At 41.3% G+C, this 21,803-nt stretch overlaps 1 protein-coding gene across 1 annotated transcript in view; it reads right to left on the reverse strand.

Moving 5' to 3' along the window:
• Positions 1–860: 860 nt before the first annotated feature.
• Positions 861–21,803, reverse strand: part of LOC135564818 (NACHT, LRR and PYD domains-containing protein 12-like) — a 40,833-nt gene continuing 19,890 nt past the window's right edge. Inside the window, 6 exon segments of the mRNA XM_065010888.1 lie at positions 861–6,244; positions 6,648–6,694; positions 11,538–11,598; positions 11,601–11,710; positions 13,118–13,291; positions 18,142–18,315. Coding sequence (XP_064866960.1) covers positions 5,721–6,244; positions 6,648–6,694; positions 11,538–11,598; positions 11,601–11,710; positions 13,118–13,291; positions 18,142–18,315 — 1,090 coding nt within the window. The 3' untranslated portion in view covers positions 861–5,720.

Below are 21,803 nucleotides of genomic sequence, written 5' to 3' on the forward strand. Positions count from 1 at the left end.
TAGCTCCACTTCCCTCCATGATGATGTTAACTCTCTCTGTTAGCTCCACTTCCCTCCATGATGATGTTAACTCCCTCTGTTAGCTCCACTTCCCTCCATGATGATGTTAACTCTCTCTGTTAGCTCCACTTCCCTCCATGATGATGTTAACTCTCTCTGTTAGCTCCACTTCCCTCCATGATGATGTTAACTCTCTCTGTTAGCTCCACTATGCACTTGCCTCTGCTAGTAATACACTGTGTTAACATGAGCCTTGACTGAACCACAGAAAATCAGTTTTAAACAGTTGTAAAAACCGACTCCTTCCAGACAGAATAGTTCCTGTTGTCAGGGTTTTCCTGTGGTGAAGTAGAGGAGGACCAAAACGCAGCGTGGTTATATTGACTCATGTGTTGTCAGGGTTTTCCTCTGGTGAAGTAGAGGAGGACCAAAACGCAGCGTGGTTATATTGACTCATGTTTAATAAAAACAGATAAACATGAACACTACAAAACAATAAACGTGGAAAACCAAAAACAGCCCTATCTGGTGCAAAACAGGAACAATCACCCACAAACACACAGTGAAACCCAGGCTACCTAAGTATGATTCTCAATCAGAGACAACTAATGACACCTGCCTCTGATTGAGAACCATACTAGGCCGAAACATAGAAATACCCCCAAAACATAGAAAAACAAACATAGACTGCCCACCCAACTCACGCCCTGACCATACTAAATAATGACAAAACAAAGGAAATAAAGGTCAGAACGTGACACCTGTAGATTCAGACTCATCGACAATCTTTCGTTATGTTTTGTGGGTTTCATAACCAGGTCTGTATAACAATTCAATAATGATGAGACGGGAGACAGGAATCAGTTCAACCATTTATCTGGAACGTGATCATCTCAACACATACAAACCCCCATGATGCTCTGCGGCACAACCCCAATACACAACAAATACATCATACATAAGTAAATGGACAGTAAACAAAACTCAGAGGACTTTAAATGTTCAGTTATAGAAAGTAGAACCATGGGACAGGGTCAGAAAGGTCAGTATGTTTGATACCTGGTTACAGAGGTGACATAACAAGCATAAGGTCCATTATAACACAGTGAAGTAGGGCCATGGGACAGGGTCAGAAAGGTCAGTATGTTTGGTACCTGGTTACAGAGGTGACATAACAAGCATAAGGTCCATTATAACACAGTGAAGTAGGGCCATGGGACAGGGTCAGAAAGGTCAGTATGTTTGATACCTGGTTACAGAGGTGACATAACAAGCATAAGGTCCATTATAACACAGTGAAGTAGAGGTGGGAGCTAAAAGCAGACATGGACAGTGAGACGGTGTGAGGAGGTCAGGGGTCAAACACTAGATCAGGACAGGTAGAAATGGCAGGGCTGGAAATAGACAGAGACACATTCTGATCATGGCTCAGACCTGACCTGAGACACCCAATCAGAAGATGCCATAACAAAGTCCTGACCTGAGACACCCAATCAGAAGATGCCATAACAAAGTCCTGACCTGAGACACCCAATCAGAAGATGCCATATCAAAGTCCTGGCCAGTAGGCTATATGGGATTTAATCATCAAAATCCAGAACATTTAACATCTGTCAATAAAACATTAGTTTAGAGCTTTAGTGAAAGGATGGAATGACTTAGTGTTACTACCATTTAGTGAAAGGATGGAATGACTTAGTGTTACTACCATTTAGTGAAAGGATGGAATGACTTAGTGTTACTACCATTTAGTGAAAGGATGGAATGACTTAGTGGTACTACCATTTAGTGAAAGGATGGAATGACTTGGTGTTACTACCATTTAGTGAAAGGAAGGAATGACTTCAGAGTGTTACTACCATTTAGTGAAAGGATGGAATGACTTAGTGTTACTACCATTTAGTGAAAGGATGGAATGACTTAGTGTTACTACCATTTAGTGAAAGGATGGAATGACTTAGTGTTACTACCATTTAGTGAAAGGATGGAATGACTTCAGAGTGTTACTACCATTTAGTGAAAGGATGGAATGACTTAGTGTTACTACCATTTAGTGGAAGGATGGAATGACTTAGTGTTACTACCATTTAGTGAAAGGATGGAATGACTTAGTGTTACTACCATTTAGTGAAAGGATGGAATGACTTAGTGTTACTACAATTTAGTGAAAGGATGGAATGACTTAGTGTTACTACCATTTAGTGAAAGGATGGAATGACTTAGTGTTACTACCATTTAGTGAAAGGATGGAATGACTTAGTGTTACTACCATTTAGTGAAAGGAAGGAATGACTTAGTGTTACTACCATTTAGTGAAAGGATGGAATGACTTAGTGTTACTACCATTTAGTGAAAGGAAGGAATGACTTCAGAGTGTTACTACCATTTAGTGAAAGGATGGAATGACTTAGTGTTACTACCATTTAGTGAAAAGAAGGAATGACTTCAGAGTGTTACTACCATTTAGTGAAAGGATGGAATGACTTAGTGTTACTACCATTTAGTGAAAGGATGGAATGACTTTGTGTTACTACCATTTAGTGAAAGGATGGAATGACTTAGTGTTACTACCATTTAGTGAAAGGATGGAATGACTTAGTGTTACTACCATTTAGTGAAAGGAAGGAATGACTTCAGAGTGTTACTACCATTTAGTGAAAGGATGGAATGACTTAGTGTTACTACCATTTAGTGAAAGGATGGAATGACTTTGTGTTACTACCATTTAGTGAAAGGATGGAATGACTTAGTGTTACTACCATTTAGTGAAAGGATGGAATGACTTAGTGTTACTACCATTTAGTGAAAGGATGGAATGACTTTGTGTTACTACCATTTAGTGAAAGGAAGGAATGACTTAGTGTTACTACCATTTAGTGAAAGGATGGAATGACTTTGTGTTACTACCATTTAGTGAAAGGATGGAATGACTTAGTGTTACTACCATTTAGTGAAAGGATGGAATGACTTAGTGTTACTACAATTTAGTGAAAGGATGGAATGACTTAGTGTTACTACCATTTAGTGAAAGGATGGAATGACTTAGTGTTACTACCATTTAGTGAAAGGATGGAATGACTTAGTGTTACTACCATTTAGTGAAAGGAAGGAATGACTTAGTGTTACTACCATTTAGTGAAAGGATGGAATGACTTAGTGTTACTACCATTTAGTGAAAGGAAGGAATGACTTCAGAGTGTTACTACCATTTAGTGAAAGGATGGAATGACTTAGTGTTACTACCATTTAGTGAAAGGATGGAATGACTTAGTGTTACTACCATTTAGTGAAAGGATGGAATGACTTAGTGTTACTACCATTTAGTGAAAGGATGGAATGACTTAGTGTTACTACCATTTAGTGAAAGGAAGGAATGACTTCAGAGTGTTACTACCATTTAGTGAAAGGATGGAAGGACTTCAGAGTGTTACTACCATTTAGTGAAAGGATGGAATGACTTAGTGTTACTACCATTTAGTGAAAGGATGGAATGACTTAGTGTTACTACCATTTAGTGAAAGGATGGAATGACTTAGTGTTACTACCATTTAGTGAAAGGATGGAATGACTTAGTGTTACTACCATTTAGTGAAAGGAAGGAATGACAAACATAAAACATTGAATACTGATCTTTTTATTAAACTGAACAATAAAATAAACCCAACATTCAACAATTTCAAGCATTTTAGTGAGTTTCAGTTCACATAAGGACATCAGTCAGTTGAAATACTAAATTCATTAGGCCCTAGTCTATGGATTTCACATGACTGGGAATACAGATATGAATATGATTATCAGACACCTTAAAATAAAACAGTAGGAGTGTGGATCAGAAAACCAGTCAGTATCTGTTGTGACCACCATTTGCCTCATGCAGCGCGACACATCTCCTTCACCTTGAGTTGATCAGGCTGTTAATTGTGGCCTGTGGAATGTTGACCCAGTCCTTTTCAATGGCTGTTCAAAGTTGCTGGATATTGGCGGGAATTGGAACACGCTGTCGTACACATCTATCCAGAGCATCCCAAACATGCTCAATAGGTGACATGTCTATCCAGAGCATCCCAAACATAATCAATAGGTGACATGTCTATCCAGAGCATCCCAAACATGCTCAATGGGTGACATGTCTATCCAGAGCATCCCAAACATGCTCAATGTGTGACATGTCTATCCAGAGCATCCCAAACATGCTCAATGGGTGACATGTCTATCCAGAGCATCCCAAACATGCTCAATAGGTGACATGTCTATCCAGAGCATCCCAAACATAATCAATAGGTGACATGTCTATCCAGAGCATCCCAAACATGCTCAATGGGTGACATGTCTATCCAGAGCATCCCAAACATGCTCAATGTGTGACATGTCTATCCAGAGCATCCCAAACATGCTCAATGGGTGACATGTCTATCCAGAGCATCCCAAACATGCTCAATAGGTGACATGTCTATCCAGAGCATCCCAAACATGCTCAATAGGTGACATGTCTATCCAGAGCATCCCAAACATGCTCAATAGGTGACATGTCTATCCAGAGCATCCCAAACATGCTCAATAGGTAACATGTCTATCCAGAGCATCACAAACATGCTCAATGGGTGACATGTCTAGTGAGTAGTCAGGCCATGGAAGAACTGTGTTTTTTCAGCTCCCAGAAATTGTGTACAAATGCTTGCCACATCGGGCCGTGCATTATCATGCTGAAACATGAGGTGATGGCAGCAGATGAATGGCACGACAGTGGGATCTCATCACGGTATATCTGTGCATTATCATGCTGAAACATGAGCTGATGGCAGCAGATGAATGGCACGACAATGGGATCTCATCACGGTATCTCTGTGCATTATCATGCTGAAACATGAGGTGATGGCAGCAGATGAATGGCACGACAATGGGATCTTATTACGGTATCTCTGTGCATTATCATGCTGAAACATGAGGTGATGGCGGTGGATGAATGGCACCACAATGGGATCTTATCACGGTATCTCTGTGCATTATCATGCTGAAACATGAGATGATGGCGGTGGATGAATGGCACGACAATGGGATCTTATCACGGTATCTCTGTGCATTATCATGCTAAAACATGAGATGATGGCTGTGGATGAATGGCACCACAATGGGATCTCATCACGTTCAAATTGCCATCGATTAAAATGTACTTGTGTTCGTTGTCCGTAGCTTATGCTGAACAAAAAAATAAACCCAACAGTATGTGTGTGTTTGTCCTGTGTGTGTGTGTCTCAGTGTGTGCATCCTCCGTGTGTGTGTGTGTGTGTGTGTCTAGTGTGTGTCCACTGTGTGTGTGTGTCCTCTACGTGTGAATGTGTGTGTGTGTCAGTGTGTGCCCTCTGTGTGTGCCCTGTGTGTGTGAGTGTCCAGCGTGTGTGTCAGTGAGTGTGTGTCCTCTGTTTGATTGTGTGTGTCCGCTGTGTGATTGTGTATGTGAGTGTGTGTGTCCTGTGTGTGTGTGTCCAGTGTGTGTGTGCCAATATGTATGTGTGTGTATGTGTCAGTCTGAGTCTGTGTCCAGCGTGTGTGTATTTGTCCTGTGTGTTTGTGTGTGTGTGTCCTGTATGTTTGTGTGTCCAATGTGTGAGTGTGTGTGTGTGTCCAGTGTGTGTGTGTGTGTGTGTGTGTGTGTCCAGTGTGTGTGTGTGTGTTTGTGTGTCCAGTGTGTGAGTGTGTGTGTATGTGTTTCAGGTTATTATTTACAGAGTCACTGAGGAATCATCATGAACCCTAAACCCTGGATAGAGGGGCTCAGTGAATGTGGAGGTGAATGTGTACAGGTGGGTCAACGTGTCAGAGGAGGCTCTATAGAAGGACAGAGTGCCGGCTGGCCAGTCCAGATACACTCCTACTCTGTGGGAGCTGGAGGAGGGGACGACTATGGTCGTGGGATTCTCATTGTGCCAGGCAATGTAACTGTTGTGAGAGCAGAACAGACTCCAGGACTTGTCATTCCATCCAAGACAACAGTCATCACCCCTTCCTCTCCTGCTGATTCCTTTATATGTCACTCCTATATCAGCCCCTCTCCCACTCCACTCTACCTCCCAGTAACAGCGCCCAGTCAGACCCTCTCTACACAGCACCTGTCCACAGTCCTCAAATCTCTCTGGGTGATCAGGATACGGCTGCTCCTCTGTCCTACATGTCACCTTTCTGTTCTCCTCAGACAGAGAGAGGCATCTGTCTACTGTGTTTGGGTCCAGTGTGAGATCACAGACATCTGATGGATGAAACCAGACACAATATTAGAAATCATCATCATTCACATTAGAATGTTAACTCACTTTTCACTAATTCATTTAATGTAGATGTTTCTAGGTATCAAAAGGAGAAGTTAAGGTAACTTGAGACTTGTTGAATGATCATATGTTATAGTGTATGGTAATATAAAACACACTTATTCCTATTAATTACACACACACACACACACACACACACACACACACACACACACACACTTAAAGCAACTCTTTGTAAACGTTGGTGTCCCTGATTTCTGCTTCTGTGGAACTACAGCTGATATTTAATATAACCAAGTAAGTAATGATGGTGGTCTTTGACTTTGACTTAACTTGAATTAAGACTTATTCTTAGTCATATTCTTCACAGCAGTCAATACTCACATTTTCTAAGTCCAGGTTTCATTGTGTTCTCTCCACCATGTTCCACACTGTAGCGGTAAGCAGAAGAACAGACAGTCATTGGGGATACACCTGAACTCACTCACACACACACACACACACACACACACACACACACACACACACACACACACAGTCAAGCGTTGGTAAGAATGTGTGTGTCCAGTAAGTGTGTGTGTGTCCAGTCTGTGTGTCCAGTGTGTGTGTGTGTGTGTCCAGTATGTGTGTGTGTCCAGTGTGTGTGTGTGTGTGTGTGTCTGTGAGTATAACAGAACTGATATTGCATGCGAAACCCTGAGAAAAATCAAACCAGGAAGTTGCTTCTATTTTGAAAACTCCATCAAATCAAATCAAATCTAATTTTATTTGTCACATACACATGGTTAGCAGATGTTAGTGCGAGTGTAGCGAAATGCTTGTGCTTCTAGATCTGACAATGCAGTAATAACCAACAAGTAATCTAGCTAACAATTCCAAAACTACTACCTTATAGACACAAGTGTAAGGGGATAAGGAATCTGTACATAAAGATATATGAATGAGTGACGGTACAGAGCGGCATAGGCAAGATACAGTAGATGGTATTGAGTGCAGTATATACATATGAGATGAGTATGTAAACAAAGTGGCATAGTTAAAGTGGCTAGTGATACATGTATTACATAAGGATGTAGTAGATGATATAGAGTACAGTATATACATATACATATGAGATGAATAATGTAGGGTATGTAAACATTATATTAGGTAGCATTGTTTAAAGTGGCTAGTGATATATTTTACATCATTTTCCATCAATTCCCATTATTAAAGTGGCTGGAGTTGGGTCAGTGTCAATGACAGTGTGTTGGCAGCAGCCACTCAATGGTGGCTGTTTAACAGTCTGATAGCCTTGAGATAGAAGCTGTTTTTCAGTCTGTCGGTCTCAGCTTTGATGCACCTGTACTGACCTCGCCTTCTGGATGATAGCGGGGTGAACAGGCAGTGGCTTGGGTGGTTGTTGTCCTTGATGATCTTTATGGCCTTCCTGTAACATCGGGTGGTGTAGGTGTCCTGGAGGGCAGGTAGTTTGCCCCCGGTGATGCGTTGTGCAGACCTCACTACCCTCTGGAGAGCCTTACGGTTGTGGGCGGAGCAGTTGCCGTACCAGGCGGTGATACAGCCCGACAGGATGCTCTCGATTGTGCATCTGTAGAAGTTTGTGAGTGCTTTTGGTGACAAGCCGAATTTCTTCAGCCTCCTGAGGTTGAAGAGGCGCTCCTGCGCCTTCTTTACGATGCTGTCTGTGTGGGTGGACCAATTCAGTTTGTCTGTGATGTGTACGCCGAGGAACTTAAAACTTACTACCCTCTCCACTACTGTTCCATCGATGTGGATAGGGGGGTGTTCCCTCTGCTGTTTCCTGAAGTCCACAATCATCTCCTTAGTTTTGTTGACGTTGAGTGTGAGGTTATTTTCCTGACACCACACTCTGAGGGCCCTCACCTCCTCCCTGTAGGCCGTATCGTCGTTGTTGGTAATCAAGAATACCACTGTTGTGTCATCCGCAAACTTGATGATTGAGTTGGAGGCGTGCGTGGCCACACAGTCGTGGGTGAACAGGGAGTACAGGAGAGGGCTCAGAACGCACCCTTGTGGGGCCCCAGTGTTGAGGATCAGCGGGGTGGAGATGTTGTTGCCTACCCTTACCACCTGGGGTGGCCCGTCAGGAAGTCCAGTACCCAGGTGCACAGGGCGGGGTCGAGACCCAGGGTCTCGAGCTTGATGACGAGCTTGGAGGGCACTATGGTGTTAAATGCCGAGCTGTAGTCGATGAACAGCATTCTCACATAGGTATTCCTCTTGTCCAGGTGGGTTAGGGCAGTGTGCAGTGTGGTTGAGATTGCATCGTCTGTGGACCTATTTGGGCGGTAAGCAAATTGGAGTGGGTCTAGGGTGTCAGGTAGGGTGGAGGTGATATGGTCCTTGACTAGTCTCTCAAAGCACTTCATGATGACGGAAGTGAGTGCTACGGGGGCGGTAGTCGTTTAGCTCAGCTACCTTAGCTTTCTTGGGAACAGGAACAATGGTGGCCCTCTTGAAGCATGTGGGAACAACAGACTGGGATAGGGATTGATTGAATATGTCCGTAAACACACCAGCCAGCTGGTCTGCGCATGCTCTGAGGGCGCGGCTGGGGATGCCGTCTGGGCCTGCAGCCTTGCGAGGGTTGACACGTTTAAATGTTTTCCTCACGTCGGCTGCAGTGAAGGAGAGTCCGCATGTTTTAGTTGCGGGCAGTGTCAGTGGCACTGTATTGTCCTCAAAGCGGGCAAAAAAAGTTATTTAGTCTGCCTGGGAGCAAGACATCCTGGTCCGTGACGGTGCTGGTTTTCTTTTTGTAATCCGTGATTGACTGTAGACCCTGCCACATACCTCTTGTGTCTGAGCCGTTGAATTGAGATTCTACTTTGTCTCTATACTGACGCTTAGCTTGTTTGATTGCCTTGCGGAGGAATAGTTACACTGTTTGTATTCAGTCATGTTTCCAGTCACCTTGCCCTGATTAAAAGCAGTGGTTCGCGCTTTCAGTTTCACGCGAATGCTGCCATCAATCCACGGTTTCTGGTTTGGGAATGTTTTAATCGTTGCTATGGGAACGACATCTTCAATGCACGTTCTAATGAACTCGCACACCGAATCAGCGTATTCGTCAATGTTGTCGTCTGACGCAATACGGAACATATCCCAGTCCACGTGATGGAAGCAGTCTTGGAGTGTGGAATCAGATTGGTCGGACCAGCGTTGAACAGACCTCAGCGCGGAGCTTCTTGTTTTAGTTTCTGTCTGTAGGCAGGGATCAGCAAAATGGAGTCGTGGTCAGCTTTTCCGAAAGGAGGGCGGGGCAGGGCCTTATATGCGTCGCGGAAGTTGGAATAGCAATGATCCAAGGTTTTTCCAGCCCTGGTTGCGCAATCGATATGCTGATAAACTTTAGGGAGTCTTGTTTTCAGATTAGCCTTGTTAAAATCCCCAGCTACAATGAATGCAGCCTCCGGATATATGGATTCCAGTTTGCAAAGAGTCAAATAAAGTTCGTTCAGAGCCATCGATGTGTCTGCTTGGGGGGGAATATATACGGCTGTGATTATAATCGAAGAGAATTCCCTTGGTAGATAATGCGGTCTACATTTGATTTTGAGGAATTCTAAATCAGGTTAACAGAAGGACTTGAGTTCCTGTATGTTGTTATGATCACACCACGTCCCGTTAACCATAAAGCATATGCCCCCGCCCTTCTTCTTACCAGAAAGATGTTTGTTTCTGTCGGCGCGATGCGTGGAGAAACCAGCTGGCTGCACCGTCTCCGAAAGCGTCTCTCCAGTGAGCCATGTTTCCGTGAAGCAAAGAACGTTACAGTCTCTGATGTCCCTCTGGAATGCTACCCTTGCTCGGATTTCATCAACCTTGTTGTCAAGAGACTGGTCATTGGCGAGGAGAATGCTAGGGAGTGGTGCACAATGTGCCCGTCTCCGGAGTCTACCAGAGGACCGGTTCGTTTTCCCCTTTTTCAAAGTAGTTTTTTGGGGTCGCCGGCTGGGATCCATTCCGTTGTCCTGGGTGAAAGGCAGAACGCAGGATCCGCTTCGCGAAAGTCATATTCTTGGTCGTACTGATGGTGAGTTGACGCTGCTCTTATGTTCAGTAGTTCTTCTCGACTGTATGTAATGAAACCTAAGATGGCCTGGGGTACCAATGTAAGAAATAACACGTAAAAAAACAAAAAACTGCATAGTTTCCTAGGAACGCGGCGAGGCGGCCATCTCTGTCGGCGCCGGAAGTAGTATACATGTTCCATAGCCTCACATTGCTCCATTTAAAGGGATATCAACCAGGTGTCAACAGTCTTCAGACATAGTTTCAGGCTTTTATTTTGAAAAATGAGCCAGAACGATGACATTGTGTCAAGTGGTCACATGAGTTTTGCTCGCAACAGAATATGGACAGTTATTGTTTTTCCCTCTCCTACTGTGAAAGACATTTGCGGTTGATATATTATTGATTATATATTTTAAAAACAACCTGAGGAATGTGTGCAGGTAGGCTACAGGAGCGCCTTGGTTAAGTGATTGTTTGACAATCAGATGAAAACATCATGACTGGTTGTGTTTATGCCACAATTAGAAGGCATAGGCGTGTCCATGAGGCTGGGGAAGCTGGGGAAGTTTTCACTAAAGTACATTTGAAGTAGCTTCTTTAAAAAAAAAAAACGGTATATTGTTTGAAATCGCATAGCCCACAGGCTAATTGATTATAAAAAACGTTTGACATGTTTCTGTGGACATTATGGAAACTATTTGAATTTTCGTCTGCGTTGTTGTGACCGTTCTTTCCTGTGGATTTCTGAACATAACGCGACAAACAAACGGAGGTATTTTGAATCTAAACATAATCTTTATGGAACATTTGTTGTGTAACTTGGAGTCTCGTGAACGAAAACATCCGAAGATCATCAAAGGTAAACGATTAATTTGATTGCTTTTCTGATTTTCGTGACCAAGCTACCTGATACTAAGTGTACTTAATGTTTTATCATGCGATCGATAAACTTACACAAATGCTTGGATTGCTTTCGCTGTAAAGCATAATTTCAAAATATGAGATGAATTAACAAAAGGCTAAATTGTGTTTTGCAATATTGCACTTGTGATTTCATGAATTTGAATATTTTTAGTAATATTATTTGACTGAGGCACTATGCTATTCAGCGGTTGCTGATGACAATTATCCTGTTTAAGGGATGGGCAGTCAAGAAGTTAAGAATGTTTGTCCTAACCAGCCTGCTAATTCAAACATATCTGATATGAACATTGACATAAACCCTCTACATACTTGAGTTTCTCCAGTCTGCAGTGTGGATCCTCCAGTCCAGCAGAGAGCAGTCTGACACCTTGTCTCCTGGGTGATTGTAGCTTAGGTCCAGCTCTCTCAGGTGTGAGGGGTTTGACCTCAGAGCAGAGACCAGAGAAGCACAGCCTTCCTCTGTGACCAGACAGCCTGACAGCCTGCAAAGAGTCAAATCATATTAAAACCACACTGCTATTCTTTGGTGGTGACATATTCAACATATTCAGATATATCAGTGTTCTGAAACCTGTCATATCTATTCATAAATGAATGGTTCATTATTAGAAATAATTATTATTATAAATGATCATAATATTACTTGTAGAGAGAAACATGTATAGTACAAATATTATAGTAGACTGACCAGACCAGTTTAAAAGCAGTATCAGTCAAAAGACAGACAGTGAGGTATCAGATTTAGATTGTATTGAGTATACAGTCCACACCATATCTATTTAGACAGTGAGGTATCAGATTTAGATTGTATTGAGTATACAGTCCACACCATATCTATTTAGACAGTGAGGTATCAGATTTAGATTGTATTGAGTATACAGTCCACACCATATCTATTTAGACAGTGAGGAATCAGATTTAGATTGTATTGAGTAAACAGTCCACACCATATCTATTTAGACAGTGAGGTATCAGATTTAGATTGTATTGAGTATACAGTCCACATCATATCTATTTAGACAGTGAGGTATCAGATTTAGATTTTATTGAGTATACAGTCCACACCATATCTATTTTGACAGTGAAACAAACATTTTACATGTGTCTCTATACTCCAAAATGTTGGACTTGGGATCTAATGTTTCATATGAGGTGATATAATGTCACCATTCATTTGAGGGTATTTTCATACATTTCTATTTCAACATTTAGAAAAATAAAAGCACTTAATTTAATGTATCTAGCCCTTTGTGTATCTAGTCCCCCTATTTGAAGTCATAAGATTTCTGACCAATTCACTCATAGACTATTAAAGTAGTCACAAGTTTAGCATTTGGTCCCATATTCTTTGAACACAATAACAACATCAAGCCTGTGACTGCCATGATTGAGAAAGATCATGAATAATAATGAGTGAGAGAGTTACAGAGGCTACAACAAAACATGCTAACCTCTCACCATTACCAATAACAGACTACAACAAAACATGCTAACCTCTCACCATTACCAATAACAGAGGCTACAACAAAACATGCTAACCTCTCACCATTACCAATAACAGAGGCTACAACAAAACATACTAACCTCTCACCATTACCAATAACAGAGACTACAACAAAACATACTAACCTCTCACCATTACCAATAACAGAGACTACAACAAAACATACTAACCTCTCACCATCAACCTTAAATAAAAGGTGACATTCTGTACTGTCTCCTAATATGAAACATTATATCTCAAATCCTAAATGCTGGAGCAAAGCACCACATTTAAAACTGTAAACCTCACTGTCCAAACACATATGGTGTGGACTATGTGTGTCTGGTAAACACATGTGGATCTGGTGAACAGTTATCACTTGTTGACCAACTACAGGAATACTGACCTCAGAGTCTCCAGTTTACAGTGGGGATTCCCCAGTACAGCAGAGAGCAGCTTCACTCCTGAATCCTTCAGGTCATTGTTCCTCAGATCCAGCTCTCTCAGGTGTGAGGGGTTTGACCTCAGAGCTGAGACCAGAGAAGCACAGCCTTCCTCTGTGACTAGACAGCCTGACAGCCTGCAAAGAGTCAAATCATATTAAAATCACACTTATATTCTTTGGTGGTGAAAATAGTGGCAGTATATTTTTTTAACGTTCAGATTCATCAGTGTCCTGAAACCTGCTTTTCATAAATGAAGGAATGTTTCATGATTATAAATGATCATAATATTTCTTGTAGAGAGAAAAATGTATACTACAAATATTTGAGCACTGATCAGACCAGTTTAAAAGCAGTATCAGTCAAACGACAGACAGTGAGGTATCAGATTTAGATTGTATTGAGAATAAAGCCAACACCATATCTATTTTGACAGTTAAGCTGACATTTTAAATGTGACTCTATACTCCAGCATTTTGGATTTGAGATCAAATGTTTCATATGAGGTGACATTGACTCATTTGCAGTTTGTTTTGGTAGTGTTTTGCCCAATAGAAACTGAATGGTGTATGATGAGTAATATTCTGTCTAAGAGAGTAGATAAAATGTTTCTAAACACTACTAATTAATCCTGATGATTAATACAAATCATTAACGAATCATTAATAATAATGAGTGAGAAAGTTACAGAGGCTACAACAAAACATGCTAACCTCTCACCATTACCAATAACAGAGGCTACAACAAAACATGCTAACCTCTCACCATTACCAATAACAGAGGCTACAACAAAACATGCTAACCTCTCACCATTACCAATAACAGAGGCTACAACAAAACATACTAACCTCTCACCATTACCAATAACAGACACTACAACAAACCATGATAACCTCTCACCATTACCAATAACAGAGGCTACAACAAAACATGCTAACCTCTCACCATTACCAATAACAGACTACAACAAAACATGCTAACCTCTCACCATTACCAATAACAGAGGCTACAACAAAACATGCTAACCTCTCACCATTACCAATAACAGACACTACAACAAAACATGATAACCTCTCACCACTATCAATAACAGACACTACAACAAAACATGATAACCTCTCACCATTACCAATAACAGAGGCTACAACAAAACATGCTAACCTCTCACCATTACCAATAACAGAGGCTACAACAAAACATGTTAACCTCTCACCATTACCAATAACAGAGGCTACAACAAAACATGCTAACCTCTCACCATTACCAATAACAGAGACTACAACAAAACATGCTAACCTCTCACCATTACCAATAACAGAGGCTACAACAAAACATGTTAACCTCTCACCATTACCAATAACAGAGGCTACAACAAAACATGCTAACCTCTCAACATTACCAATAACAGGGGGGGTCAGCATTTATTCTGATCTTTGTGCCTCAGTAACTTTCTCATTCATCATTATTCTCGATTCATTCATGTTTATTCATAATTTTAGTAGCATCCACATGAATGTAGAAGTGTTCAGAAACATCTTCTATTCTTACTGACAATACAAGTGAAGTGACTCCAAAATGACAGGACATTATTCACCATTCAGTTTCTATTAGGAAAACACCCAACACACAACCAAGACAAACTGCAAATTAATTCAACAAGTTAGTAGAATCACAAGCTTGATGTAATCACTGCAGGCATGGAATATGTGACCCAACACTAAACTCAGCAAAAAATGAAACGTTCTCTCACTGTCATTTGCGTTTATTTTCTGCAAACTTAATAAAACTTCATGTGTAAATATTTGTATGAACATAACAACATTCAACAACTGACACATAAACTGAACAAGTTCCGCAGACATGTGACTAGCAGAAATGGAATAATGTGTCCCTGAAAAAAGGGGGGGTCAAAATCAAAAGTAATTCAGTATCTGGTGTGGCACCAGCTGCATTATGTACTGCCATGCATCTCCTCCTCATGGACTGGACCAGATTTGCCAGTTCTTGCTGTGAGATGTTACCCCACTCTTCCACCAAGGCACCTGCAAGTTCCCGGACATGTTTTGGGGGGAATGGCCCTCACCCTCCGATCCAACAGGTCCCAGATCTGCTCAATGGGATTGATAACCTGGCTCTTCGCTGGCCATGGCAGAACACTGCCATTCCTGTCTTGCAGGAAATCACGCACAGGACAAGCAGTATGGCTGGTGGCATTGTCATGAAGGAGGGTCATGTCAGGATGAGCCTGCAGGAAGGGTACCACATGAGGGAGGAAGATGTCTTCCCTGTAACGCACAGCGTTGAGATCGCCTGCAATGACAACAAGCTCAGTCCGATGATACTGACACACCGCCCCAGACCATGACGGACCCTCCACCTCCAAATCGATCCCGCTCCAGAGTACAGGCCTCTGTGTAACGCTCATTCCTTCGACGATAAACGCAAATACGACCATCACCCCTGGTGAGACAAAACCACGACTCGTCAGTGAAGAGCACTTTTGCCAGTCCTGTCTGGTCCAGTGACAGTGGGTTTGTGCCCATAGGCGACGTTGTTGCCAGTGATGTCTGGGGAGGACCTGCTTCACAACAGGTGTACTAGCCCTCAGTCCAGCCTTTCTCAGCCTATTACGGACAATCTGAGCACTGATGGAGGGATTGTGTGTTCCGGTATAACTTGGGCAGTTGTTGTTGCCATCCTGCACCTGTCCCGCAGGTGTCATGTTCGGATGTACCGATCCTGCGCAGGTGTTGTTACACGTGTTCTGCCACTGCGAGGACGATCAGCTGTCCATCCTGTCTCCCTTTAGCGCTGTCTTAGGTGTCTCACAGTACAGACATCACAATTTATTTCCATGGCCACATCTGCAATCCTCATGCCTCCTTGCTGCATGCCTAAGGCACGTTCATGCAACTGAGCAGGGACCCTGGGCATCTTTCTTTTGGTGTTTTTCAGAGTCAGTAGAAAGACCTCTTTAGTGTCCTAAGTGTTTATAACTGTGACCTTAATTGCCTACTGTCTGTAAGCTGTTAGTGTCTAAACGACCGCCCCACAGGTGCATGTTCATTAATTGTTTATGGTTCATTGAACAAGCACGGGAAACAGTGCTTAAACCCTTTACAATAAAGATCTGTGAAGTTATTTGCATTTTTACAAATGATCTTTTAAAGACAGGGTCCTGAAAAAAGGGATGTTTCTTTTTTTGATGACTTTAGATACATAAAGTGCTTTCATATCTAAACTGTAAAATATACAGTCGTGGCAAAACGTTTTGAGAATGACACAAATATTAATATCCACAAAGTCTGATGCTTCAGTTTGTATGATGGCAATTTGCGTATACTCTAGAATGTTATGAAGAGTGATCAGATGAACTGCAATTAATTACAAAGTCCCTCTTTGCCATGCTAATGAATTGAATCCCCCCAAAAACATTTCCACTGCATTTCAGCCCTGCCACAAAAGGACCAGCTGACATCATGTCAGTGATTCTCTTGCTAACACAGGTGTGAGTGTTGACAAGGACAAGGCTGGAGATCACTCTGTCATGCTGATTAGGTTCGAATTATAGACTGGAAGCTTCAAAAGGAGGGTGGTGCTTGGAATCATTGTTCTTCCTCTGTCAAACATGGTTACCTGCAAGGAAACTTGTGTCGTCATCATTGCTTTGCACAAAAAGGCCTTCACAGGCAAGGATATTGCTGCCAGTAAGATTGCACCTAAATCAACCATTTACCGGATCATCAAGAACTTCAAGGAGAGCGGTTCAATTGTTGTGAAGAATGCTTCAGGGTGCCCAAGAAAGTCCAGCAAACACCAGGACCGTCTCCTAAAGTTGATTCAGCTGCGGGATCGGGGCACCACCAGTACAGAGCTTGCTCAGGAATGGCAGCAGGCGGGTGTGAGTGCATCTGCATGCACAGTGAGGTGAAGACTTTTGGAGGATGGCCTGGTGTCAAGAAGGGCAGCAAAGAGGACACTTCTCTCCAGGAACAACATCAGGGACAGACTGATATTCTCCAAAAGGTACAGGGATTGGACTGCTGAGGACTGGGGTAAAGTCATTTTCTCTGATGAATCCCCTTTCCGATTGTTTGGGGCATCCGGAAAAAGGCTTGTCCGGAGAAGACAAGTTGAGCGCTACCATCAGTCTGTGTCATGCCAACAGTAAAGCATCCTGAGACCATTCATGTGTGGGGTTGCTTCTCAGCCAAGGGAGTGGGATCACTCACAATTTTGCCTAAGAACACAGCCATGAATAAAGAATGGTACCAACACATCCTCCAAGAGCAACTTCTTCCAACCATCCAGGAACAGTTTGGTGACGAACAATACCATTTCCAGCATGATGGAGCAAGTTGTCATAAGGCAAAAGTGAAAACTAAGTGGCTCAGGGAACAAAACATCAATATTTTGGGTCCATGGCCAGGAAACTCCCCAGACCTTAATCCCATTGAGAACTTGTGGTCAATCCTCAAGAGGCGGGTGGACAAACAAAAACCCACAAATTCTGACAAACTCCATGCATTGATTATGCAAGAATGGGCTGTCATCAGTCAGGATGTGGCCCAGAAGGTAATTGACAGCATGCCAGGGCAGAGTGCAGAGGTCTTGAAAAAGAAGGGTCAACACTGCAAATATTGACTCTTTGCTTCAACTTCATGTAATTGTCAATAAAAGCCTTTGACACGTATGAAATGCTTGTAATTATACTTCAGTATTCCATAGTAACATCTGACAAAAATATGTAAAGACACAGAAGCAGCAAACTTTTTTGAAATTACTATTTGTGTCATTCTCAAAACTTTTGGCCACAACTGTATATGTATGAATTCCCTCAAATAAAAGGTGACATTCTGTACTGTCTCCTAATATGAAACATTGTATCTCAAATCCAAAATGCTGAAGCAAAGCACCACATTTAAAACTGTAGGCTTCACTGTCCAAACACATATGGTGTGGACTATGTGTGTCTGGTAATACTGACCTCAGAGTCTCCAGTTTACAGTGGGGATTCCCCAGTCCAGCAGAGAGCAGCTTCACTCCTGAATCCTTCAGGTCATTGTTACTCAGGTCCAGCTCTCTCAGGTGTGAGGGGTTTGACTCCAGAGCTGAGACCAGAGAAGCACAGCCTTCCTCTGTGACTAGACAGCCTGATAGCCTGCAAAGAGTCAAATCATTTTAAAAACACTGATATTCTTTGGTGGGGAACAGAGTGGCAGTAAATGTTTTAACATATTCAGATATATCAGTGTCCTGAAACCTGCCATACATATTCATATATTAATGTATCATTATTAGAAATGACAAATTATCCAAGTATTGGTTGTAGATAGAAACATGTATAGTACAAATATTATAGTAGACTGACCAGACCAGTTTAAAAAGCAGTATCAGTCAAAATACAGACAGTGAGGGATCAGATTTAGATTGTATTGAGTATACAGTCCACACCATATCTATTTAGACAGTGAGGTATCAGATGTAGATTGTATTGAGTATACAGTCCACACCATATCTATTTAGACAGTGAGGAATCAGATTTAGATAGTATTGAGTATACAGTCCACACCATATCTATTTAGACAGTGAGGTATCAGATTTAGATTGTATTGAGTATACAGTCCACACCATATCTATTTAGACAGTGAGGTATCAGATTTAGATTGTATTGAGTAAACAGTCCACACCATATCTATTTAGACAGTGAGGTATCAGATTTAGATTGTATTGAGTAAACAGTCCACACCATATCTATTTAGACAGTGAGGTATCAGATTTAGATTGTATTGAGTATACAGTCCACACCATATCTATTTAGACAGTGAAGTTAACATTTTAAATGTGGCTCTATTCTCCAACATTTTGGATTTCAGATTAAATGTTTCATGTGAGGTGACAGTATATGTCACGTTCTGACCTTTATATCCTTTGCTTTGTATTTATTTAGTATGGTCAGGGCGTGAGGTGGGTGGGCAGGCTATGTTTGTTTTTCTATGTTTAGGGTATTTCTATGTTTCGGCCTAGTATGGTTCTCAATCAGAGGCAGGTGTCATTAGTTGTCTCTGATTGAGAATCATACTTAGGTAGCCTGGATTTCACTGTGTGTTTGTGGGTGATTGTTCCTGTCTCTGTGTTTTGCACCAGATAGGGCTGTTTTTGGTTTTCCACGTTTATTGTTTTGTAGTGTTCATGTTTATCTGTTTTTATTAAACATGAGTCAATATAACCACGCTGCGTTTTGGTCCGCCTCTACTTCACCACAGGAAAACCCTGACAGTATATAATGTCACCTTTTATTTGAGGATAATTGAATACATATCTGATTCAACCTTTAGAAATGAAAGCACTTTATGTATCTAGTCCCCCTATTTGAAGAAGTCATAAGTATTCTGACCAATTCACTCAAAGTATTAAAGTAGTCAACAGCCTACATGAACAATAACAGAGGCTACAACAAAACATGCTAACCTCTCACCATTACCAATAACAGAGGCTACAACAAAACATGTTAACCTCTCACCATTACCAATAACAGAGGCTACAACAAAACATGCTAACCTCTCACCATTACCAATAACAGAGACTACAACAAAACATGCTAACCTCTCACCATTACCAATAACAGAGGCTACAACAAAACATGCTAACCTCTCACCATTACCAATAACAGAGGCTACAACAAAACATGCTAACCTCTCACCATTACCAATAACAGAGGCTACAACAAAACATGCTAACCTCTCACCATTACCAATAACAGAGACTACAACAAAACATGCTAACCTCTCACCATTACCAATAACAGAGGCTACAACAAAGCATGCTAACCTCTCACCATTACCAATAACAGAGGCTACAACAAAACATGCTAACCTCTCACCATTACCAATAACAGAGGCTACAACAAAGCATGCTAACCTCTCACCATTACCAATAACAGAGGCTACAACAAAACATGCTAACCTCTCACCATTACCAATAACAGAGGCTACAACAAAACATGCTAACCTCTCACCATTACCAATAACAGAGACTACAACAAAACATGCTAACCTCTCACCATTACCAATAACAGAGGGGGTCTGATCTTTGTGCCTCTGTAACTTTCTCATTCATCATCATTCACGATTCATTCATGATTATTCATAATCATAGTAGCATCCACATGAATGTAGAAGTGTTCAGAAACATCTTCTATTCTTACTGACAATACAAGTGAAGTGACTCCAAAATGACAGGACATTATTCACCATTCAGTTTCTATTAGGAAAACATCTAAAACACAACCAAGACAAACTGGAAATACATTCAACAAGTTAGTAGAATCACAAGCTTGATGTAATCACTGCAGGCTTGGAATATGGGACCAAATACTAAACGTATGACTAAAATAATTTATCCAAAATAACTAAGACTTTTTCAAATGGGAGAACTAGATACATAAAGTGTTTCATTTCTAAATAGTAAAATATATATATGTATGAGTACCTTTAAATAGAAGGTGACATTCTGTACTGTCACCTAATATGAAACATTCTCAAATCCAACATGCTGGAGCACCAAATGGGCGGCAGGGTGGTTAGAGCGTTGGACTAGTAACCGGAAGGTTGCAAACACAACAAACACAAATGTTAAACTGTAAGCTTCACTGTCCAAACACATGTGGATCTGGTTAACAGTTATCACTTGTTGACCAACTACAGGAATACTGACCTCAGAGTCTCCAGATTACAGTGGGGATTCTCCAGTCCAGCAGAGAGCAGCTTCACTCCTGAATCCTTCAGGTCATTGTTACTCAGATCCAGCTCTCTCAGGTGTGAGGGGTTTGACTCCAGAGCTGAGACCAGAGAAGCACAGCCTTCCTCTGTGACTAGACAGCCTGACAGCCTGCAAAGAGTCAAATCATATTAAAACCACACTGATATTCTTTGGTGGTAAAAATAGTGGCAGTATATTTTTTCAACATATGGAACCTTCCATATCTATTCGTAAATGTATGTATCATCATTAAAAATGACAAATGATCAAATCATCACCTGAGGATAGAAACATGTAAAGTACAAATATTATAGTAGACTGACCAGACCAGTTTAAAAAGCAGTATCAGTCAAAAGACAGACAGTGAGGAATCAGATTTAGATTGTATTGAGTATACAGTCCACACCATATCTATTTAGACAGTGAGGTATCAGATTTAGATTGTATTGAGTATACAGTCCACACCATATCTATTTAGACAGTGAGGAATCAGATTTAGATTGTATTGAATATACAGTCCACACCATATCTATTTAGACAGTGAGGTATCAGATTTAGATTGTATTGAATATACAGTCCACATCATATCTATTTTGACAGTGAAGCTAACATTTTAAATGTGTCTCTATACTCCAACATTTTGGATTTGAGGTCAAATGTTTCATATGAGGTGACAGTTTATAATGTCACCTTTAATTTGAGGATATTTTAATACATATGTGTTTCACGATTAAAAATGAAAACACTATGTTTCCAGTCTCCCCATTAGAAGAAGACATAAGTAATCTGACCAATTTACTTATAGTGTATTAAAGTAGTCAAAAGTTTAGTATTTGGTCCCAAACTCGTTGGTTGCATTTGCAGTTTTTTTGGGTTGTGTTTTGAGCA

This window comes from Oncorhynchus nerka, linkage group LG26 (assembly GCF_034236695.1).
Source record: "Oncorhynchus nerka isolate Pitt River linkage group LG26, Oner_Uvic_2.0, whole genome shotgun sequence".
Classification (NCBI taxonomy): Eukaryota; Metazoa; Chordata; class Actinopteri; order Salmoniformes; family Salmonidae; genus Oncorhynchus; species Oncorhynchus nerka.